Source organism: Salvia splendens, chromosome 7, assembly GCF_004379255.2.
Source record: "Salvia splendens isolate huo1 chromosome 7, SspV2, whole genome shotgun sequence".
In the NCBI taxonomy this organism is placed as follows: Eukaryota; Viridiplantae; Streptophyta; class Magnoliopsida; order Lamiales; family Lamiaceae; genus Salvia; species Salvia splendens.
This window is the reverse complement of record NC_056038.1, coordinates 28994008-29018099: the sequence shown is the minus strand read 5'-3', so window position 1 is coordinate 29018099 and position 24092 is coordinate 28994008. Positions and strand designations below refer to the sequence as shown.

Genomic DNA, 24092 nt, shown 5'->3' with positions numbered 1-24092 from the left:
GAGGACAAACATCAACTTACCCCGTACCTTTATCCAGAATGCCGAAGTAATTCACTTCGCTTTTCGGGGGGGGTAGTGATGGAGTACGTACTAAACAAGCCCAACAGCAGTAAAGCCCATCAGCCTAAAGCCCAAGAAAGAGTATCAGTTCGGCGTTACCAAAGAGTTCGGCCCCAGCCTATAGCTCGGTAAAAGCCGACCAATCAAGCTCTACAAAGCTGCTCGGCAATAGTTCAGCAGTTCGGTCTCAGCATCGGCAAAAGCTGCTCGGCAATACCGAACTGGGAGCCACGACCTCCACTACACGATCTATCTAGTGGTGGACCCATGCAGGCTCTCATGACCTCCACGACATCCACGACATAATTACTGATGATGTAAGCCACTGCCTAGTTAGTGGCCATGCAGGATCTCATGACCTCCATGACCTCCACGACTTAGGGTGGTGATGCAAGCCACGATCTCAGTTCAATATATAAATAGAACTTAGATCTGATAGACCAGGATTTACTAACTCTAGAGATAAAAGATCATATAGCAAGTCTGTGTTGTAAGCTGTAATCCCAGATCAAGCAATACAATCTTGCCCTCCCTTCTTCCCGTGGACGTAGATTTACTTCAGTAAATCGAACCACGTAAATTCTTTGTGTCGTAGTCTTTATCTTCTACCAGCATTTACAAACATCAGAAATTCGCGGATTCATCATTATGGAATACTATTACATTAGAGTAATTTTAGGAGGGGTCTCAAAGACTATGTAAAAGTTATTGACTTAATTTCACTTGTAAAACATGGTAAAAAGTATCACATGGAAATGATTGTCGTGCTTCTTTGTTTTGATATATTTTTTTAAAATTCAACACTAATTTAAGTTCAAACAATTTAATTACTTACAAAACAATTGACCCCAAAAAATTGAGCATAAATTCAATTGATGATGGTGGCATTTATTAGTACTAGTATGAGTAATTTATTTACGGATAAAAATAAGGGTGATGCTAAATGGCCATAATATGGTCAGCCATAAACTTAAAATATTAATAATTATTTGCGTGATTAATGTTAATTCAACAAAATTGATGCACCTCAAAAAGAGTAAACATGTTTAGACTATTGTGCCCTTTACTTGAAATATACAACTCCTAATATCTTTTATGCAAATATAAGTATAACCCATGTAGTTGAATATTTTTTTTATATTTTTAATTTATTATACTCCGTAGTTCGTAAATGCGTCGGTTTCATTTTCTTTTTTTGTTAAACTTTAATTATTAACCATATTATAGTTCGATTCCATATAAAAAATATTTTTTTATTATTGCATTAACTTAATACTATCTTTTATGCAAATATATGCAAATATAAGTATAAACCAAGTATTTTTTTTTCAATTATGTTTTAAGAAGAAGACAATTGACTAATGATGACAAATATGTCAGACTGATTGAGTCTTCATCAATCCCAGGAATTTCCTAATTGCTAATCACATATTTTTATATTGCTGCTTTTCTTTTAATCCTAAATTAGAGATATTTAAAAATAAAGTATTGAAAATAGAAAATTAAAAAATAAATAAATTAAAAAAGAAATGTAAATATCGGATTAAGGAAATGAAATTGAAAAACAATTACAATTAAATAGAAAGGGTAACAGTGTAAAGGTATTGAAGCATTAAATGACTTATTTGAGTTATAACATCTAAATTTTACTAAAATGCCATTTTATGGCTAGCAATAACGTGGCCATGTAGCATTTCCCTAAAAATAATTAAGCTAAAGCAAATTCATAAATGCGAAGAGTAAAAATAAGCGATGAAACAACGCCACACAAATACATACATACATACAACGGAGCGCAACTCAGACGACATTATCAAAACCCATTCACATTTTTCCATTCTCTCCTTCTTCTTCTTCTTCTTCAACTGTGGGGACTCGTCGATTCACTCTTTATTTGATTCATCGATGCTAGTTTAGTGCTTCTTTGTTGCCTGTTTCTTCCGCTACTCTGAAGAACATTCTTCCGACATATATACTGCTTTTTAAACACACCCAAATTTCTGGGTTTTCTCTTTCATCCGCATTGCAAAACTAATCTTTCAGTGGGTTTTCCTTATTTTGCATTTTCAGCCTGAAATTTCCCACTAGAATGTCCCATTTGTGGTTCAATTTTTTTTGAAAAATCTTGATTTCTTTTTCCGGGTTGTGGATTAATGTGTTTCACCGAGAGATTCCTTCTTGGAACTCGAAGCCTTGATTAATCATGAAGATAAAGCTGCGAAAGTCTGTGATTTTTTTGCTGTCGGTGACCGTTCTCGCTCCAATTGTTCTATACACTAACACTCTTGGAGCGTATCTCGCTTCCTCTTCTTGTAATTCTCCCTCTTTCTTTTAATTTAAGCCCTTTTTGTTATATTCTTTTAGTAGATTATAAGTATACTGCATCTCTTTTTCTTTATAGCATTATTGATTGATTTTTTTTTGCTCTTTTCAGCCAGGAATGAATTTATTGAAGATGTTTCAACCTTTGTAAGTAAATCAATCACTTGTTGTGGATTTTGTTGTATTATTAGCCCTATTGTTTTCACTGAAGAGGGGTTTTGATTTCTCGGACTTGTTGTTTTCAGACATTTGCTGGTGAAGTCAGACCATTAAATGTGCTACCACAGGTAATGGATTCATGAATTTCTTTCCTTTACTTCTTTGATGTGTATTGTTTGTATGGTGATTTTAGATCTTTGTTGTCCTGATCTGCTGTAATTCACTCTCTAACTGCTAGGAGTCGTCTGCTGCGTTGAAAGAACCTCTGGGTGTAGTTTATTCCGAAAACTTAGGCGATTCTAGTTCAGAAAGCTCGAATACTTCGTCCGGAGAAAATGCTCATATCAATAGACAACTCGCCGAAGGTTGGTATTTAACTCATATTCTGGCTTGCAATTTGCCTGCTGAACTGAATGATGGATTATGGTTTTATTATTCTTATGGTATCAATCATGTAATCAGCAGAGGATGCAATTTCAAGTTTATCCAATCTGGGCAGTGGAGGGAATACTATAAGGCAGGTGACTGATCAGGAGCACAAGGTTGCGCTGGAGAAGGAAGAAAACACAAGGGAGACTGAATTGATTGGGAAAGTAAATGAGGCTGAGCAGAATAAAGCAAAGAGAGAAGTTGTTTCCCGGCGTTCCAAGGGCAAATCGGGAAGGCCATTAGAAAGAACTGTAAGATTGTTATATACTGCTGGGGTTTCTTTGGTTGAAATAGTAGTGGCGTATACTTTTAGTATTCTTTTGGTTTTAACCTTCTCTCATGGCTTTTGGGCAAGCTGGTAGTTCTTTTGTCAAGTGATTAGTCACAGGAGTTATTGGAATCATCTTGTTGTGGCTTTCAGTCGGTTGAATCTCATGGAATCATCTTGTTGTGGCTTTCAGTCGCTTGAATCTCATTCTTTTGATTGTTCTCTTATAACCATTAAACAATTGGTAGTTTATTTAGAGATGTAGACTAGCACATGTATGCATAATTTTTTTTTAATTTGTCATCCGGTAGCGGGTCAAATTGATTTATGAACTTTTTATATTTCACTTCTTTCTATGCTATTGTTTCTCTAAGAAACTAAAATGTCTATAGCATATGTCCCAGGCTGTTGTCAAAGATAATCCAAGAGAAGCTGGAAGTGAGAAGCAGAATGAACGGGTGATATTTCCAGATGCTCGTATACGTCAGCTTAAGGACCAACTTATTCAAGCAAAGCTTTATCTTTCTCTCTCTGTGACTAGAACCAATCCTCAATTTGTAAGGGACCTGCGCTTGCGTATGAAAGAGGTTGTGAAAGTACTTGGAGATGCCACCAAGGATTCTGAGCTGCCAAAGAAGTAAGTTAAACTGTTGTATGTATATCAGATTTGATAGTTTCAGGAAGCCTCAGACCCCTGTGCCTGAAGCATGTTAAATTCCTTTCTTTCAGTTTTCGCAGCCTCTAATTTTTCCTTGTTTTGGTTTTTGGTTGAGTTTAGTGCTTTAGAGAGGTTGAAAGCGATGGATCAAACACTTTCAAAAGGCAAACAATTGGAAGAAGATTGTGCTTCCTCAGTAAAGAAACTCCGTGCCATGCTGCATTCTGCTGAGGAGCAGCTTCGAGTCCATAAGAAGCAAAATTTGTTTTTGACGCATTTAACTGCCAAGACAGTGCCCAAAGGGCTTCATTGTCTTCCTCTCCGTCTTTCAACTGAGTATTTTATGTTGAACGCATTCGAACAGAGATTCCCGAACGAAGACAAACTTGAAGATCCCAAGCTATACCACTATGCATTGTTTTCAGATAATGTATTGGCTGCTGCAGTGGTTGTGAACTCATCGATAACTCACACAAAGGTAAAAAGAGTATTTAAACACAAGCCTTACTTTTTGTAATGCTAGTAATAAGAAGAGAATAGTAATCATGTTCATCTGTAATGTAGTCGAAAATGGTTCCCTTCAAAATCTAATGATAAATTTTCTGTCTTGACCAGGATCCATCAAAACATGTCTTCCATATTGTGACTGATAGACTCAATTTTGCTGCAATGAAAATGTGGTTCTTGGCTAATCCTCCTGGCCGTGCAACCATTCAGGTTCAGAATATTGAGGAGTTCACATGGTTGAATTCAAGTTACAGTCCAGTCCTTAGACAGCTGGGTTCTCCCACCATGATTGATTATTACTTCAAGAATCGACATGCTGAATCTGATTCCAACATTAAATTTAGAAATCCGAAGTACCTGTCAATGATGAACCATCTTCGCTTTTATCTTCCAGAGATCTTCCCAAAGCTGGACAAGGTTTTATTCTTAGATGATGACATTGTGGTGCAGAGGGATCTTACTGGCATGTGGTCTCTTAATCTGAGGGGCAAAGTTATTGGTGTTGTTGAGACCTGTGGACAGAGCTTCCACCGGTTTGATCGTTACCTAAATTTTTCAAACCCACTTATTTCAAAAACATTTAGCCCCCGCGCTTGTGGTTGGGCATTTGGGATGAATATCTTCGATCTGAAGGAATGGAGGAAGCAAAATATTACAGAAGTATATCACAAATGGCAGAACCTGGTAAGACCCCTGGTAGTTTGGCTAGTGACACCTTTGCTCGATATCATCTTTGTCTTTAATTGATAAGTCGGCTTGCCTAATTGAAGTATACAGTATGACCAACCTTATACTAGGGATTTTATGTGTGATAATGTGGTCGGTTAGTTGAAGTTTGAAAATGTATTTGCATGACAATCATCAGCGTTTTAGCTATAATCTCTGCTGTCTTAGCATTATACCTGTATATCTTCACTGAGCTTGTATCTAATTCTATTTTTAGATTTTCATTCTAAGCTATATTATCTTTTTGCTGTTCAGAATCATGACAGGTTGCTTTGGAAGCTGGGAACTTTGCCACCCGGTTTGATAACCTTCTGGAATCGCACTTTTGCTCTCGAGAAATCCTGGCATGTTCTGGGACTTGGTTATAACCCAAATGTAGTGCAGAAGGATATCGAGCGGGCAGCAGTTATACATTATAATGGCAACCTGAAGCCATGGCTCGAGATAGGCATACCAAAGTTCAGAAACTATTGGGCGAAATACGTGGACTATGATCAAGTGTATTTGCGGCAGTGCAATATCACTCCTTAAGTCTGCTGTCCTCGAGGTTGCAGGTCAGTCACTTGAAACATTTTGAATCGAAGCCGGAGATGTTAGTAACATATCTTGTTAGTGGCGTTAGATATATATATGAATTCCCACCATTCATTGTTGAAAGTCTTGATTGTTGCAGATGTGCTTCAAATGGAACTTGTATTGTAAATGATTGAGCAGAGTCTTCCCCCTCCATCCCCTCTTCCAAATCCCAATTTATATTTATTTTTTGCTTGAGTTTGTTGATTGTGCCTATATGGAGATGTGTTTAGTTATTAGTTTTTCTTGAGTTTTAGTTGAGATAACTCCCTAGATTTGATTTGAATTGTGTTGATATGACTGGTGTTGAATTTATTGGGAGTGTGAGACAAGGAATATATGCTCCTCTAATTTGGTTTGTTAATTTATTTGTAATAAATTGAATATGATACAACACACATACAAGGCTTGCATCTGTGGACAAGCTGGTTATGGGATATGAATGATGGTAGTATTTGTTAATTATGTAGTGAGTTGTGACAGCATAAACATCCAGCTTTTGTCACCTGCATCATTAATAATCAAATTATTACACTTTATTTTTTGATAGTATTATTGTTCATGAAACCCCCTATTCCCACACGACTGCAATGTAATTAACCACACTTCAAATCTTATTAACTAAAAGGAATTAGGATAGTTCGATATGCAACACCAAACTGATCCAAAAAAATAATTAATTTAGTCTAAAAGTGATTGTAACGTTGTGGAAATAAATTTTCTAGTCTTCTAGACAATAGCTTTCATGTCATTAAGTGGAGAGGTTGGTTATTGATGATGTCGGCCAGGATTAGATACGATTAGTGTTTGATACATAAAAAAAGGCTAAAAGCTTTGTTTAATAAGTTTTTAACCCGTGTTCAATATATTAAAAAGGAAATAAATTTATTTTTTAACTTTATTTCACAATTTTATATCATCATTTCTTAGTTTAAGTGAATTGGCCAACGTTAAGTGGTAATGACCGAGACCAAAGATCTCGGGTTTGAATCCATCATGACACGGCATTTAGATTTATATTCATTTGCCTATATAAAATAATACATTCGCTTCATAGTAGTAGAGTCATTTCATTTTCTGTATCCGTTTTGCAAAAATAATTATAAATAGTTAAAGTGAAGAAAAAGTAAAAGTAAGAGAGAAAATAAAGTAGATAATAATCTTTTCAAAATTATTTTCTTTTTTACTTTACTATTTCTCTACTTTTATTATTTATGAGTAGAAAATTAAATAACTCTACCCGGAATGAAGGGATAAGTATTTTGTTTGGCATTCTAATTCCTAATACATTTCTTAATACACTAATACGTATAAAATTGACAAGTGGACACCTATTAGGCTATCCACAATAGGAATAGTCCAGCCATAGCCTAGCCACAAACTCCTCCCGTCACATCATCAACACTAAAAATCCTCCTGCCACATCATAAATAGCCCAGCTATAGCCCAGCCACATCATAAATAGCCCAGCCACATCAATAGCCACATCACTAATAACAATTATATAAAAATGAAATAATTAACAATCACAATATAAAAATGAAATAATTAAAAATGAAAGATATTGGAAGAGGAAGAAGAGGGAGGAAGAGGAAGAAGAGGGAGAGGGAGAGGGGTGAGGAAGAAGGGGGAGGAAGATGAAGATCCGGGAGGAAGATGAAGAAGTGGGGAGACAATCCCATTTTCCAATTTTTAATTTTTTTTGCATATTTTTTGCAATTTTTTACGTTATAATAAAAAAGAGGGAGGAAGAGGGAGAGGGGCGAGAACGTTGTAGCAGATTTTAATTTTTTTTTTTACAGATTTTTAATATTCTATTTTTTATGTTTTTTTAGTTTATAATTTATTATTTTTGTATTAAAAATAAATTTCTCGTGTTATAATTTGCGTTGTCTAGGAATTGTAATTTTAATTTCTACTGAACAATGTATTTTCTCGGTTTCAATTGTTCAACGTATTGCATTTACGAGCAAAATAGTCTGAAGTTGTGAATAGTGTCATTTATTAGTTGCAGTCCGGGTTGTGGCCTGCAGGGTTAGAGCAGTTAGGGCCTGTGCCGCAACTGTAGAGGAATGATGACGTGGAGGGGACTTGAGGCCGGAACTGTGGACGGGGTTATTCATGCCCTAAGGTTCTATTATGGAACACGCTAGTTTTCTTTTCTGCCTCCACCCCTGCGATTATATTCACGCCTCGTTGACTGTATCAAGAAATGACAGAAATTTCCATCTTTGCCCCATTTCCATTTCCATTTCCATTTCGACCTCACTAGACCAAATTTCTTCAGCCTATGTTTTTTATCTGCACAAAAATTTCATTGCCCCCATTTCCATCCATCCTGTAAACTGATTGTTGGTGGTGAGATATTCTAGGTAAGTCTGCGGTCTATCCTATTTCACACTTGACATATCCGGTAGTCGACAGATTCTTCCCGTTTATCTGCTAGCGGGATCAAAATACTGGCATTCTAGTTTGCGTGATAACAACTCAAGAGTCCAAACTCCACGATATTTATAGCAGCTTGCTCTTTGTGGTTGTCACATGGCATAGATGAGGAGGGAGGCAAAAGTGAAATTAGAGGGAGGTTAAACCAGGGATAGAAGGGAAAAAAGAATTTATATGAGGATAAAACTGTCAAATTCACTTTTTCCAAGTGAGGTTACGTAGTACTACTATCAAACACCAATTAAAAAAATTGTTTCTTTATCCATATTGTATCAAACACCACCAACTCAAAATAGAAACCATCACTTTCATGGTCAAACTCTTGATCATTTTCTAATAGGTTTTATTCATGTCATTGTTATCAAACACACCACCCTCAATGTATTAGGAGGTGCATTAGGGCATCCGTAGTGGTGCGGATGTCCCGGCAGAATTCTCTGCGGAATTCCCACTGCCACGTCATAAGGACTTCTCACTGCTCTGCCACGTCATACGGAATTCTCTTTGCACAGTGGCGGAATTCCCTTGCGGAATTCCCGACGGAATTCCCACATAAAAAAATTACAAATTCACAAATTAACCAATTTCCGAAAGTAAAGAATTTACGGAATTAAAATTTCGACGCGAATAAGGAGAAAACGGATACACGTTATTTTAAAATTAACCAAAGGCCGGAATTCCGTGGCAGTCCACGCAATGGCGGACGTCAGGACGGAATTCCGCGGAAGGCCGCGGACCTGCGACGTCCTCTTCCGAATTCCGTATCCGCGCGTGTGTGGCCTAATGGCGGACGTCCTCCACGGAATTCCGCCACGTCCGTGGGAATTCCGCGTCGAAGTCCGCCATTGCGGATGCTCTTATGAATTGTATTAGATAACCCCTTCTGTTAGTCTAGACGTTAAGCATTTTTTTCAAAAATTTATCATTATTTTCCTTTTCCTTTTATATTAGAGTGAACTACAAAAATGGTCTTTGAACTATGAGTTTATTTCGTCAATAGTCACTGGACATTAAAAATATCTACAGTAGTCCATGGACTAAGGGTTTATTTCAAAATCGGTTCTTTTGCATTTTTTTCACCCGAAAATGCCCTTTTTGAGGGATGGGTAATTTTGTCTTTGCACAATTTTCAGTTTTTCAATCTGATATTATTTCAATTTTCAATGATGTACTAAATCTGATATTATTTCAAAATTATCTTTTTCTTTTCTTGGTCATCCTTCACTTTATTTCTTTGCCGTCTTTTCTTTTATAAAAACGCGTAGATGACAGACTCGGACGTGCTGTGTTTTATTCATTCCACTCGTACCGAGTGAAATCGAAATGAGGTGTCACTCGACCAGGTCAAACCTTCTATACTCCAAAAGTTTTTCTCTTCTGATTACTCGAATCGAGTGCAATCACCACGAGAGTTCACTCGGCCGAGTTGAACCACTTACCCTTCTAAATGTTGCACTTTTCAGCTCTTCTCTCTTCCTTCTTCCTCACACTTGACCAAAGTAATATCCAACTGCAGGATCAATCATGTGAAACGTAAACTAAGACGTAAGAGAGAGACCACATTCATGCAGGGTGAGTCTTTAATGAGGGATGAGCCGTTAGGAAACGATAATCAAGAGTTTCAAACTCCATCTGAATCTCATCCTCGTAATTTCATTGATCTCCCCGTCTGCCGTTCAAACGATGGGGTAAGTGTGATTAGATTTTTTCATGACATTTATGTGTATTTGGTATTACTAATGTATTAGCCAATAGCCATGCTCTATATATATTTATATGGTACAATATCACACCTGGTACAACAGGATAATGACCTTTACGATGATGCATCTTCATTGATAACAAAAAGTTCAGATTCAAAAAATAAAGAAGGGTATCAGTGAGAAAAATATCATTCCGGAATAAAGTGTAACGCGAGTCCCCATCCATTATGCCCCACCGTGAAATACTCTTTTTCCATGGATATACACATTTTGTATTCTTTTTATTTTTTTGTGAATATTTACTCCCTAAACAGTTGTTAAGTTTTATGTATATACTCCTATTATCTTTATTACATTGTGAAAAATGAATGGGTGAATTAATTGACAAAATACTTGCATTTGTCAAAAATACAAATTTGTGGATATTTTCAGGCTTCGGTGGTCATTCCAAGTTTTGAATGATTATTTTGTTACTTTTCTATACCAATATTAAATCTTAATGATAAACTTATACATATAAATTTTCTCTCTCTCGAGTAGACTAGTACAGGTACTATTATTTCTGATTAATACAGTTTAATTGGGCTTTTGGCCCAAAATAGTTATATTGGGCCTTCGTGTTAAGTCCAATTCTGCAGCTGCATGTTCACATAAACCCTAATTCCAAAACCTTATTCCATCGTTCATATATATTTAGAGCATCTCCAATCATTACACTAAACTCAAATTCATTTTAGTATAAATGTCACACTAAATATTGATTTTACTTTAACCATATACACTGAACTCAAACCTATAAGAATATTTTCTACTCACTTACTTTTTATACTTTTCAATCATACCTATATATTTTATCTAAATTAGATAGAATATCAATAACTTAAATTAAACTAAATAATATAATAAAATTTACCGGATTATTATTAGATTAAATTTTTATTAGTTGTTGTAACTTTAATTATTAGTTCTATTTTTATTTTATGTTTTTCAATTGTAGAATTTTTATATTATGTATCGTTTTAATTATTAATGTTTAACAATTATTGTTATATTTGATATCATATTTAGTTTGATATTAGGCATTAGCATTAAGCATAATATTAGTGTAAAATAAACCTTCCCTAATTTTGAAAAGTAAAATTTACCTAATTATGTGCGTGACTTTTTTGCCAATTATGTATATGTAGAATTATTAACAAAATTAGTTTAACTCATCAATAAAAATGTGTATATATTCATATTAATAGGGGCCCGCCTACTAATTAATAATTAACCAAATATAAATAGAATTATAGGTTAACGTAGAATCATCTTCTTCTCCGCGTTCTTCTCAGCCTCTTGCTCCTGTAAGTTTTACACTCTGTATTTTAATTGCTTCTATTTTGATAATGTATAATATAATTTGGACTTGAATGCAATAAATCAAAATATGAAAAGTGTTTTTGGTATAGTTATAGTGTAAACCTAAAATAGGTATTTTTTCTTCAAAAACCTACTAAGCTCAAAAACTTGCGACAGCAACAACATGAGGCCTCCAAGGGGACGCGGTGGCGGAGGGTTTAGGGGTGGCCGAGACGGCGGCGGACGTGGCTTTCGAGGAGGAGGTGGAGGCCGTTTCGGCGGCGGCGGCGGCCGTTTTGGTCCTCGCGACGAAGGCCCTCCTTCTGAAGTCATTGGTCCGTCTCTCACTTGTTTTAAAATGAATGCTTGATTACGGTCGGATTTTTATTGTGATTTTGATGCGCAGAGGTTTCAACATTTGTTAATGCTTGTGAGGGCGATGCGGTGACGAAGCTGTCTCAGGAGAAAATACCCTACTTCAATGCTCCAATTTACCTTGAGAACAAGACGCAGATTGGCAAAGTAGATGAAATCTTTGGTCCCATCAATGAGTCTGTGAGTATGATTACAACTACAGTTACCGTTTCTTTGGATGTTAAATTAAATTGGTATACTGAAGAGCTGCTTTGTTGTTGTAGTTGTTTTCGATTAAGATGATGGAGGGCATTGTTGCAACGTCGTATTCTGCCGGAGATAAATTCTTCATTGATCCAGCTAAGCTTTTGCCACTCGCCAGATTTCTTCCCCAGCCTAAGTATGTTATTTTCCCCCTATTTTACACTGCCTTGCTATTTTTAACCAATACATATAATGGAGTAGTGTTTTTTGCTTGGAATTCGGAATGGTTTTGCCCGCTGTTTGGAATATATCTTCACTGAACTGAAAATGAAGTCTTTCCATTTCATATATACTGCTTAGGCTCATTAGCATGAACATATATTGTTTGCTGCAGGTACATGACACAGTCAGAGTCTTGTTCATTTGTTTGCATCACAGATATCTATTGTCTTAATATCTGAAAATTGTTGCAAGTAGAACTATTCTGATTTCATAATGCTAGCAATGTGTTTGGTAGATTGAGATTTGTGTTGAATTATTCTATTTCAGGGGACAAGGGCAATCTGCTAGAGGTGGACGTGGGGGAGGAAGAGGTGGTGGAAGAGGTGGAAGAGGTGGTGGAGGAGGCTTCCGTGGAAGGGGTGCTCCCAGAGGTGGTAGAGGTGGTGGATTTAGGGGTGGTAGTCGCGGTGGCGGTAGTTTCAGGGGCAGAGGAAGATATTAGATGTCATGGCTCTTCATGTTTCCCCTATCAGTCAACAAGCATGTCATGGATTATTGTTTGGTTATGGAGTGTAGTCTTTGTGGAAAGGAATAGGGTGGTTTCATTAATATCTGGTTTTGTATTCTAAACGAATATCTACTTTATATTAAAACTTGTGCTTTGATTCCCTCTTCCAATTCTGTTTTCTCATATTACAAGTTCACTTCTATGCAAAAGCTTTGGCCTATGAGAAGCTTGATATCCTAAGTTAATCTGAATGTATTTGATCCTTATTTGTTGGTGTGTTTTAAATTAAAAGTCTATTTATGTTTCTTTATTGTTTGAATATCAAGTGTTGTTGTATACTTTGAATTTTACTTGGAATGGACAGCATCTCCTATTCTATTTTCAGCCAGGAATGAATTTATAGAAGATGTTTCACCCTTTGTAAGTATATCAATCACTTGTTGTGGATTTTGTTGTATTATTAGCCCTTTTGTTTTCACAGAAGAGGGGTTTTGATTTCTCGGATTTGTTGTTTTTTAGACATTTGCTGGTGAAGTTAGACCATTAAATGTGCTACCACAGGTAATGGATTAATGAATTTCTTTCCTTTACTTCTTTGATGTGTATTGTTTGTATGGTGATTTTAGATCTTTGTTGTCCGGATCTGCTGTAATTCACTCTCTAACTGCTAGGTGTCGTCTGCTGCGTTGAAAGAACCTCTGGGTGTAGTTTATTCCGAAAACTTAGGCGATTCTAGTTCAGAAAGCTCGAATGCTTCGTCCGGAGAAAATGCTCATATCAATAGACAACTCGCCGAAGGTTGGTATTTAACTCATATTCTGGCTTGCAATTTGCCTGCTGAACTGAATGATGGATTATGGTTTTATTATTCTTATGGTATCAATCATATAATCAGCAGAGGATGCAATTTCAAGTTTATCCAATCTGGGCAGTGGAGGGAATACTATAAGGCAGGTGACTGATCAGGAGCACAAGGTTGCGCTGGAGAAGAAGGAAGAAAACACAAGGGAGACTGAATTGATTGGGAAAGTAAATCAGGTTGAGCAGAATAAAGTGTAGAGAGAAATTGGTTCCCGGCGTTCCAAGGGTAAATTGGAAAGGGCGCCAGAAAGAACTGTAAGATTGTTATCTACTGCTGGGGTTTCTTTGGTTGAAATAGTAGTGGCGTATACTTTTAGTGTTCTTTGGTTTTAACCTTCTGTAATTATCTCATCCTGTTCAAAGGGATTTTCACAATTTATGGCTTTTGGGCAAGCTGGTAGTTCTTTTGTCAAGTGATTAGTCACATTGAAGGAGTTATTGGAATCATCTTGTTGTAGCTCTCAGTCGGTTGAATCTCATGCGTTTGATCTCTCTTATAACCATTAAACATTTGGTAGATTGTTTAGAGATGTAGAAAAGCACATGTATGCATAATTTTTTTTTATTTTGTCATCCGGTAGCGGGTCAAATTGACTTATGAAGTTTTTATATTTCACTTCTTTCTATGCTATTGTTTCACTAAGAAACTAAAACGTCTATAACATATGTCCCAGGCTGTTGTCAAAGATAATCCAAGAGAAGCTGGAAGTGAGAAACAGAATGAACGGGTGATATTTCCAGATGCTCGTGTACGTCAGCTTAAGGACCAACTTATACAAGCAAAGCTTTATCTTTCTCTCTCTGTGACTCGAACCAATCCTCAATTTGTAAGGGACCTGCGCTTGCGTATGAAAGAGGTTCTGAAAGTACTTGGAGATGCCACCAAGGATTCTGAGGTGCCAAAGAAGTAAGTTAAACTGTTGTATGTATATCAGATTTGATAGTTTCGGGAAGCCTCAAATCCCTGTGCCCTGAAGCATGTTAAATTCCATTCTTTCAGTTTTTGCAGCCTCTAATTTTTCCTTCTTTTGGTTTTTGGTTGAGTTTAGTGCTTTAGAGAGGTTGAAAGTGATGGATCAAACGCTTTCAAAAGGCAAACAATTGGAAGAAGATTGTGCTTCCTCAGTAAAGAAACTCCGTGCCATGCTGCATTCTGCTGAGGAGCAGCTTCGAGTCCATAAGAAGCAAAATTTGTTTTTGACGCATTTAACTGCCAAGACAGTGCCCAAAGGGCTTCATTGTCTTCCTCTCCGTCTTTCAACTGAGTATTTTATGTTGAACGCATTCGAACAGAGATTCCCGAACGAAGACAAACTTGAAGATCCCAAGCTATACCACTATGCATTGTTTTCAGATAATGTATTGGCTGCTGCAGTGGTTGTGAACTCATCGATAACTCACACAAAGGTAAAAAGAGTATTTAAACACAAGCCTTACTTTTTGTAATGCTAGTAATAAGAAGAGAGTAGCAATCATGTTCATCTGTAATGTAATCGAAAATGGTTCCCTTCAAAATCTAATGATAAATTTTCTGTCTTGACCAGGATCCATCAAGACATGTCTTCCATATTGTGACTGATAGACTCAATTTTACTGCAATGAAAATGTGGTTCTTGGCTAATCCTCCTGGCCGTGCAACCATTCAGGTTCAGAATATTGAGGAGTTCACATGGTTGAATTCAAGTTACAGTCCAGTCCTTAGACAGCTGGGTTCTCCCACCATGATCGATTATTACTTCAAGAATTGACATGCTGAATCTGATTCCAACATTAAATTTAGAAATCCGAAGTACCTGTCAATGATGAACCATCTTCGCTTTTATCTTCCAGAGATCTTCCCAAAGCTGGACAAGGTTATATTCTTAGATGATGACATTGTGGTGCAGAGGGATCTTACTGGCATATGGTCTCTTAATCTGAGGGGCAAAGTTATTGGTGTCGTTGAGATCTGTGGACAGAGCTTCCACCGGTTTGATCGTTACCTCAATTTTTCAAACCCACTTATTTCAAAAACATTTAGTCCCCGCGCTTGTGGTTGGGCATTTGGGATGAATATCTTCGATCTGAAAGAATGGAGAAAGTAAAATATTACAGAAGTATATCACAAATGGCAAAACCTGGTAAGACTCCTGGTAGTTTGGCTAGTGACACCTTTGCTCGATATCATCTTTGTGCTTGATTAATAAGTTGGCTTGCCCAACATATCAGTCTTCCCCTCCCTCCCTTCTTCCAAATCCCAATTTATATTAATTTTTTGCTTGAGTTTGTTGCCGATATGTTACCATTTTGGTTGGTTGACTCTCTCTTAATTCTAGTGTTTAGATATTACTAGTTTTTCTTGAGTTTTAGTTGAGATAACTCCCTAGATTTGATTTGAATTGTGTTGATATGACTGGTGTTGAATTTATTGGGAGTGTGAGACAAGGAATATATGCTCCTCTAATTTGGTTTGTTAATTTATTTGTAATAAAGTGAATATGATACATTACACACATACAAGGCTTGCATCTGTGGACAGGCTGGTTATGGGATATGAATGATGGTAGTATTTGTTAATTATGTAGTGAGTTGTGACAGCATAAACATCCAGCTTTTGTCACCTGCATCATTAATAATCAAACTATTATCGTCGGTTGTGTTGGTTCAACTCACCTACTATTACACTTTATTTTTTGGTATTATTATTGTTCATGAAACCCCCTATTCCCACACGATTGCAATGTAATTAACCACACTTCAAATCTTATTAACTAAAAGGAATTAGGATAGTTCGATATGCAACACCAAACTGATCCAAAAAAATAATTAATTTAGTCTAAAAGTGATTGTAACGTTGTGGAAATAAATTTTCTAGTCTTCTAGACAATAGCTTTCACGTCATTAAGTGGAGAGGTTGGTTATTGATGATGTCGGCCAGGATTAGATACGATTAGTGTTTGATACATAAAAAAAGGCTAAGAAAGCTTTGTTTAATAAGTTTTTAACCCGTGTTCAATATATTAAAAGGAAATAAATTTATTTTTTAACTTTATTTCACAATTTTATATCATCATTTCTTAGTTTAAGTGAATTGATCAACGTTAAGTGGTAATGACCGAGACCAAAGATCTCGGGTTTGAATCCATCATGACACGACATTTAGATTTATGTTCATTTGCCTATATAAAATAATACATTCGCTCCATAGTAGTAGAGTCATTTCATTTTCTGTATCCGTTTTGCAAAAATAATTATAAATAGTTAAAGTGGAGAAAAAGTAAAAGTAAGAGAGAAAATAAAGTAGATAATAATCTTTTCAAAATTATTTTCTTTTTTACTTTATTATTTCTCTACTTTTACTATTTATTATCATTCTTTCAGAACGAGAGTAGAAAATTAAATGATTTTACGACTGTGGAATGAAGGGATAAGTATTTTGTTTGGCATTCTAATTCCTAATACATTTCTTAATACACTAATACGTATAAAATTGACAAGTGGACACCTATTAAGAAACATAATAAAAAAAATTTACTCATTCTTTCACAATATCTCTCTCATATACTCACTTTTAGCACAATGTATCAAACTATCTCGACAATATTAATTTAGTTTTTCTTACTCCATTTTTACTTTATTTGGACAAAACGGCTGAGCTTGTAAGTTAGTTTCCTATTTTACTTTTATTGTTTTAATTAATTTGGATATCAAATTATAAAATTTTTATATTTAGTAAAGAGAAAATAAATAGTTAAGACTTAGTATAAATTAAACGCTAAACTTTATCTTCTTATATTAGTATCACATTAATAGTAAAAATATAATAATTAAAATACAAAATAAATACACATTTTATATTTGTTCATAATAATGAAAAAGAAATTACAATTTCATCATAAAAGAAAAAATGAAATTTCAAACAAGCTCAATTGTTTCCTTCCAGATAAAGTAAAAAAAAAGTAACTAATGTTGTGAAGAAATATTATTGCAATAATAGAAAATGGCACGGGAGATGTGAGAGAATTGAGTAGAAAGAAAGTCTTATTCTTTTTCTTAACGAGTGTTCACTTGTCACTTTTCTAAGGGTGTGTTTGATACGTGGATTTACCATGAAAAGCACAATTTTCTGGTCAAATTCTCAAGTTTGATACTCCATCCGTCCGTAAAATATTGTCCAGTTTTTCATTTTGGTTCGTCTGTGAAAAATTGTGCACTTTGCTTATTTCTATATTTGGTAAATGCACTACACTTTCCACTAACTCTTTACACTCATATTTTAGTATAAAACTGATATATAAATGTGAGAGTAGGGGTGGATCGGTACGGTATACCGTACCAAGAACGTCATACCGCATACCGTACCGAAAACTGCGGTATGTGACAAACACGGATTTTGCATATTTTTAAGGGCTAGATTTTACTCGTTTTAAATGTCAATCATGCAAATTATGTTCTTAAATTACATATTTTATACATTTAGTATTTTTGATGTGTTTGTTGATAAATGATAGAAAAAGGCAAAAAAATGTGCAAAAAGTCCAAGGTGCTGCAGCCTCGGTTCAACCTGAGTTTCCAGGCAGTGTTGTTGTCCAATCAGTGATAAATGCATACCATTCTCTTCTTCTTCGAAAGAGCTTCACGTGGATACCTCGCACGTCTCAATTGGAGTTCTGTGGAGAAAGTTATGACTATTCTACGAACATTGCGTAGTTGAGTCAAATCTGGCGGAAATTAGGCAGAAAATCAAGGAAGAAAATAAATTCTTGCCCAAATCTTTCCCATTTATTGTAGAGCACGAAAATTATCAAAAATAAACCTTTTTTCCAATCTATAAATACCTCTTATCCTAATTCACAATCTCTATCTCAGAGCCTTCAATCCTTCTCCCTCTCTACACTTTCTTCCATCTCATATCTCAGAGCCTCCAATCATTCTCCCTCTCTATACCTTCTTCCATCCCATGTCTCAGAGCCTCCAATCCTTCTCCCTCTCTACACCTTCTTCCATCTCATATCTCAGAGCCTCCAATCTTTCCCCCTCTACACATTCTTCCATTCCATCTTCCACACATAATTCATCCATCTTTTGAAGCGGAGCTCTACAGATCCAGGCAAGAGAAGACTAAAGATTGAAGATTCAACCTAGGTTTTATCAATTTCTTTCATGTCTAGTAATTTTATTTTTGGTTTTACTACTTGTCTATGAGTAGTTAAACATCATTTGTAGATTTTTTTGTGAAAACTATTATGAATATGCTTTGATTTATTGAATTGAACATTTTCCTAGCTCTTGTGCTTGTTTTGCTTGTTCTTGTGCTTTTATTGTTCTTTTGTCTGGCCAACCTTAGAACTATGTTCATTTAACGAAGATTAATCGAGAGATAACTAGTTTTACGTGGTAAAAGGAACTTGCACTCGAGAGAGGGGATCCTTTGTGAAGTCTTGAGTCTTAAGAACTTAAAGAGTTAGAATATAATCTATTGGAATGAGACTTTGATAGTTAGAGTCTAATCTACTGGATAGGTACACTCGAGAGAGAGCTTATTCTAGAAACGCGACTTTCCTAATAATCTTAGAGACACATAAAGGTAAAGGTTCTGTGAGATTACTCATCACTAGGTTGTAGTACTTGGATCCTAAAATTCTATATTCATTCGCCTGCTTTGTATTTTTTGGTTTTTATACTTTCTTTTATTTGTTTATATTTATGTCTAGTTTATAAAATCAAAACCAAAACTCTGTGTCTCTAGATAGTACATGACGCTTGGTATATGATAGCCAGTTGCAATCTTATTCCCTATGTTCGATATCCTAGTACTGACATTTAGCTATACTAGATCTACCCTGTAAACTTGCAGGTATTTTTATTGCTAATAAATAGTGCATCAGTATGACAAAATATCATACCGATACCATACCGAATTTAACGAATACCGTAATTCGGTATAATGAAAATTCGGTATGGTTAATTTTTAATATCGTTACCTTACCGTTATTGCGGCATACCGAAGTACAGTACGGTATACCGTAATACCATTATGCAAAAAAATCTATTTTATACACAAAACGTCTAAAAGTAGAATTTGGAGATTTTTTTCTTTTTAATTCTATTTTATATATTAAATACTATAATATATGTAATATTTATATAATATTTTAACATATACCGCATATCCGGCATACCACGGTATAGGAAAATTGATACCGTTATCATGTCGTACTGAAAATTACGGTATACCGAAAAATCAGTATTTTCAAAAAAAAATTGGTACGGTAAGTGCGGTATTTCAGTATTTTTTTTCTCACCCCTATGTGGGACCCTCATTTCACTAACTTTTTGAACTCACTTTTCTTCACGTTTCTTAAAACCCTCGTTGAGTCAAACTTGGACAATATTTCATGTTCGGCATGTGAAACTGTGTGGGACCCAACAAAGCCCAAGGTTCTATTCTGGAATATGCTGGTTTTCTTTTCTCCCTCCACCCCCTGCGATTATATTCACGCCTCGTTAACTGTATCAAGAAAAGGCAGAAATTTCCATCTTTGCCCCATCTTTCGATCCTCACTATTTTGGAGGTGTTCAACCAATATCATAATAAACATTCACCCCGATTGCAAGTTATACCCAAAAGAAGCATACAACACCACATAGTGCTTCCCACCAAGCATAAATACCACCAAAGCACACAAGTTCATTCACAAGCACAATGTATACCATGTAATAAGCGATGGGTTATGTTCCTAAGGAGTCAATTTCAAGTTTTACGAAAGAAATTTGGAAGAAATTGGTGAAGAATCGAGTCTGGGAGGGAGGATTCGAGTGGGAGGTGCAAGGGTTCGAGTTGGGAGTGTGAAGAAATCAAGAGGGGAGAGGGGGCTTTTATAAAAATGCGTACCTGACAGACTCGTACCAAGTCGAGTCAGACGTGTCATGTTTTCTTCATTCCACTCATACGAGTGAAATCGAAATGAGGTGTCACTCGACCGAGTCCAACCTTCTGTACTCCAAAAGTTTTTTTCTCATGATTACTCAAATCAAGTGCAATCACCACGGGAGCTCACTCGGTCGAGTTGAACCACCTAACCCTTCTTAATATTGCACTTTTCAGCTCTTCTCTCTTCATTCTTCCTACACACACTTTGCATATCCAACTGCAGAACATGTTTTTTTTTCTTCTGTAGGCAGGATTCATCATGAAGACATGGCTTCTTTACAAGCTTTCCCATTGGGTTAAGTACAAAAGTGATCAGGGTTTAGGTACAATGTTCTATTCATATAAATTTGGATGCTTAGGTGAAATTTTTTACTCCATACTATAATAATACACATCTCCACCGGTAATAAAGGATATCTGTAATCACATATTATTAAGTGAAAACGTGATCATATCTAGCTACATTACCAAAAGGAATACCAGCCGGGTGGACCAGATGCACAAAAGTACCACTCGGACGAGTGTCTAGCGCGAGGCGTGAGAGAAGCACACCCTCTTCATCTCCTATCTCTTGAATCTCTTGGTATGATCGTTTATTCTTTGCACGATCCAACATTAGCCATAAAATCCCATTAAGTAACTATGTAAAAGAATAAACTGAAAAAATACGAACTTGTAATAAGCTTACGGTGGGGTATTATTGTCGGGGGGTCGCGATCCTTTTTTTCCTATGCATGTGTCTCTTTCTCGCTATAGAAGCCCCAAGAAGGATCTTCTTCCATTATGGGACTCTGGCCGAATGGGTTTGCCTTCACGTATTTTTGAACATTTTGTGCTTCGGCCAACCCCTTTAAGTAAACACGGAGAGCACCTCCTGGTCCTACGAAGGAAAATAATAATACATTTGCTTGCCACGTAAGCCCTACACGCATTTGTGAAATAAGTGGGGATTTGGAATGAAAAAATGCACTAATGTGCATCTTCCAATAGAACAACTAAAAGTAAACAAAGCATAATGAAGAAAGTTCCATGTAAAAATGAGTTGTATAGATTATAGAACTCACCTAATGAATTGTCTCCTACATCATTGAACCGGTACGAGTAGGAAAAGACAAAATTGTATCGTTTTTTTTAAAGTAAACTCCTTTATAAAGGAGGAAATTAGAAATGTGTCAAAATGGCTCGAACTCGGCACATCAAACAATAATGTCTATGCTTCTTGCCGTTAGGACAAAGGCTCTGGACAGACAGCATTGTATCGTTGCAAATATATGAATTGTTACTTTCGTATGTAAACATCATGTAAAAGATTAGACCAAAAGTTTTACAATATTTTTTATTGAAAAGAGAGAACAAATAAACTTACATGGTTTGTTAAATCCTTGTAGGGAGTATCATCTAATAAAAGTGTATTTGATTCGTTATACACTCCCCTCTTCCACGGGAGACCAGGCTCACATGTTTCCCATAACTTTCTAAGTTTCTTCAAGAAAATAGGCTTGCTTTTATTCTCCAAGGTATGTTTACCCGTATTAGTGCAGTGCGATTGATCTTGTAAAGAGGCAATTTAAATAATAAAATGACTTACCCAATGAAAAATCATCCTGCTCTTATCATCCCCGAAAAGAAGATCAAGAAGTGGCTCCATATTTTTTCTGGAAAGGTTCCATCAGTTCACGTGGCAGGTTAGAATGGGTGATATATATTGCAAGAAACTCATGGGAAATTCATGAAAAGGCAAATGACAAAAAGTACTCGATTCTTGAAGTCCAAACACACACACTGAACTTTTGAAAGCAGAAGCACAGAAAATGATCATAGTGCAGCCACATAAAAACGGCTACAAAATTAAATGAATGTCAGTCAATAGTCGAGCAGAATTAGAGACGACATATTTCAACTGATTCATGTACCTCTTTTATTTATTATGATAGCTTTTGGATCATGATTGGAAAGCTTATCTACGAATATATCACCAAGCAACCCATTCAAATCAAGAACGAGAAGCTTTTTTTGCATGTGGCCATTAAAATCTTTATCATCTTTGATATTTATGCTTTCACGAGCAACACCTTTTATACCATCGAGGGAGAGATCATCATGTGATGCCACAGATTGTTCCTCATGGAAAAATCTTTGCACACTTACCCCATCAGGATTTGGAGTATCCCAATGACAATTGGAGTATCCTCAATAACAATACCTATATCGTTTGAACGGCGAAGCCTAGCACTGTACATCTCCTGTCTCCATTCTTGCTTGGTTTGCTAGTTCGCGTGGTATGCATCCCAGTGGGAATTCTGTTGAGCCCTCCACGCTCTATCCTCCCCCCGCTGCTCTTGCCTGTAGTGGAGGTTCTCCTGTCGATGTGCATAATAATTTTCCCAATGGGCACTTTGGTCTCTCCGCAACTAGAGGTCTTCGAGCCTGTGAGCTGTGACGGGTTACAAACCATCACAATCTTCGGAATAATAGGCTAGATATTGCTTAGATTTCTTTGGTGTACAACCTGGTGAGGATGAATTGAAGGCCTCATACTAGAAGGCTATGACACTATCCGAACATCTAAGATTGGAACTAGGTGATGATGAGGATTCATCTATGTACCTACAACGAACTCGTGTATATTGCTTGCTTGTTATAGGTGGTTTGCTTGCTCCAAACAGGTCAGGAAATAAAATACCATTTTTCTATATGTCAAATAGCATCGTTGTACCAAGCTACAAGCCATGTGCATCCATGTAAGTTTTGTATGTATTTCTAGAATTATAATATTATTTTAAATTTTATTCAATCTAATTTGTATTTTCGTATCTCTTTCTATTGTTTTTGTTAGGTGGAGTGGATCTGCTTCAATGATAAGGTCCCCTCAGCATTGCACAGAGTATTATAGGGATCAGTTCTCCCGCATGCATGAAAACCACCAATGTTATATAAATAAATTATTTCTTTCTCTCCAACTTTGTACTCAAAATATTTACTTGTTTGTAGTTTATATGGCAACCGTATGTGAACCGACCCTTGCCCCCTATGTGTGTTGAGAGTCAAGCATGTTGGTCATCGACAACATTTATGATATTTTGCTATATGGTAGAGTCGTATTGTGCAAATAGAGTATTGCGTCAATTTGGATATTTGCACCCCCTTTTCTACGACATACAAAATCGGTTCCACGTGGAAGGCTTTAGGAAATATGATCGACGGGGTAAAGCTGGGCTAAATTAGGTGAAACAACACAATGTATACATTGAGGGTTGGAAATCGAGGCATGAATGTAGTTACAGTTTCGATCCCTTGGCTGATCCAAATCAGACGGCGGAATATATGGCTTGGTTCCACAAAATTACAGTGAGTTACCACACGCAACCCGGCTTTACATGCTGAACATGGAATCCATGAAGCTGTATCTTCACAAAACTATGCGGTAAATTACTCTACTTTGTGATATAAATATTTTTGAAGGTCAATACTCAATTTGACTTCTACTTCTATATTTTAGGTGGAAACCATACAATGGGCATGCAAATTCATAAGAGAACGAGATATCGTAATTCAGCCTGATTTGTATAAAGTATTGGAGATTCTTGAGGATGGTCTACAAGTCTGCGGGGTTGGGAACTTAATGGATGAGGAGCCTATTCAACGTACCGAATTAGATGTCAACGTGCCTGTGAAACGTAAACTAAGACGTAAGGGAAAGACCAATCCATGCGGGGTGAGTCGTCTTCAATGAGGGATGATCCGTTAGGAAATGATGGAGTACGTACTAAACAAGCCCAACAGCAGTAAAGCCCATCAGCCTAAAGCCCAAGAAAGAGTATCAGTTCGGCATGACTAAA

At 36.3% G+C, this 24092-nt stretch overlaps 2 protein-coding genes and 1 pseudogene across 5 annotated transcripts; all 3 read left to right on the top strand.

The window, feature by feature from the left end:
• Positions 1–1825: 1825 nt before the first annotated feature.
• On the top strand, positions 1826–6066 carry LOC121741929 (probable galacturonosyltransferase 4). Of its 4 annotated transcripts, XM_042134893.1 has the most exons (10): positions 1826–2372; positions 2495–2529; positions 2628–2669; positions 2780–2906; positions 3004–3221; positions 3631–3875; positions 4017–4374; positions 4512–5087; positions 5385–5683; positions 5803–6066. In XM_042134893.1, exons 1-9 carry the CDS (start codon positions 2264–2266, stop codon positions 5658–5660), a joined length of 1986 nt encoding a protein of 661 aa, XP_041990827.1. In that variant the 5' UTR covers positions 1826–2263; the 3' UTR covers positions 5661–5683; positions 5803–6066. The 4 variants fall into 4 exon arrangements, with proteins under 4 accessions (XP_041990827.1, XP_041990828.1, XP_041990826.1 ...); XM_042134894.1 differs by having other exon boundaries at positions 3007–3221; positions 5385–6066; XM_042134892.1 differs by having other exon boundaries at positions 5385–6066.
• A 5058-nt stretch (positions 6067–11124) lies between these two features.
• Positions 11125–12649, top strand: LOC121811365 (putative H/ACA ribonucleoprotein complex subunit 1-like protein 1). The gene is made up of 5 exons (XM_042212206.1): positions 11125–11196; positions 11369–11526; positions 11598–11746; positions 11830–11945; positions 12299–12649. The coding sequence occupies exons 2-5, from the start codon at positions 11376–11378 to the stop codon at positions 12471–12473; spliced, it is 591 nt and encodes a 196-aa protein (XP_042068140.1). The 5' UTR covers positions 11125–11196; positions 11369–11375; the 3' UTR covers positions 12474–12649.
• Positions 12650–12786: 137 nt separating this feature from the next.
• LOC121811364 lies at positions 12787–15796 on the top strand (annotated as a pseudogene).
• The last annotated feature ends 8296 nt before the right edge of the window (positions 15797–24092 follow it).

What these genes read in the sequence shown, in the direction of transcription:
- LOC121741929 (XM_042134893.1), top strand. Translation starts at nt 2,264, where the DNA reads ATGAAGATAAAGCTGCGAAAGTCTGTGATTTTTTTGCTGTCGGTGACC. An exon ending in CATTAAATGTGCTACCACAG is followed by an intron (nt 2,670 to 2,779) that starts GTAATGGATTCA and finishes TCTAACTGCTAG; the next exon opens with GAGTCGTCTGCTGCGTTGAA. An exon ending in GATTCTGAGCTGCCAAAGAA is followed by an intron (nt 3,876 to 4,016) that starts GTAAGTTAAACT and finishes GGTTGAGTTTAG; the next exon opens with TGCTTTAGAGAGGTTGAAAG.
- LOC121811365 (XM_042212206.1), top strand. Translation starts at nt 11,376, where the DNA reads ATGAGGCCTCCAAGGGGACGCGGTGGCGGAGGGTTTAGGGGTGGCCGA. An exon ending in TTGGTCCCATCAATGAGTCT is followed by an intron (nt 11,747 to 11,829) that starts GTGAGTATGATT and finishes TTGTTGTTGTAG; the next exon opens with TTGTTTTCGATTAAGATGAT. An exon ending in AGATTTCTTCCCCAGCCTAA is followed by an intron (nt 11,946 to 12,298) that starts GTATGTTATTTT and finishes ATTCTATTTCAG; the next exon opens with GGGACAAGGGCAATCTGCTA.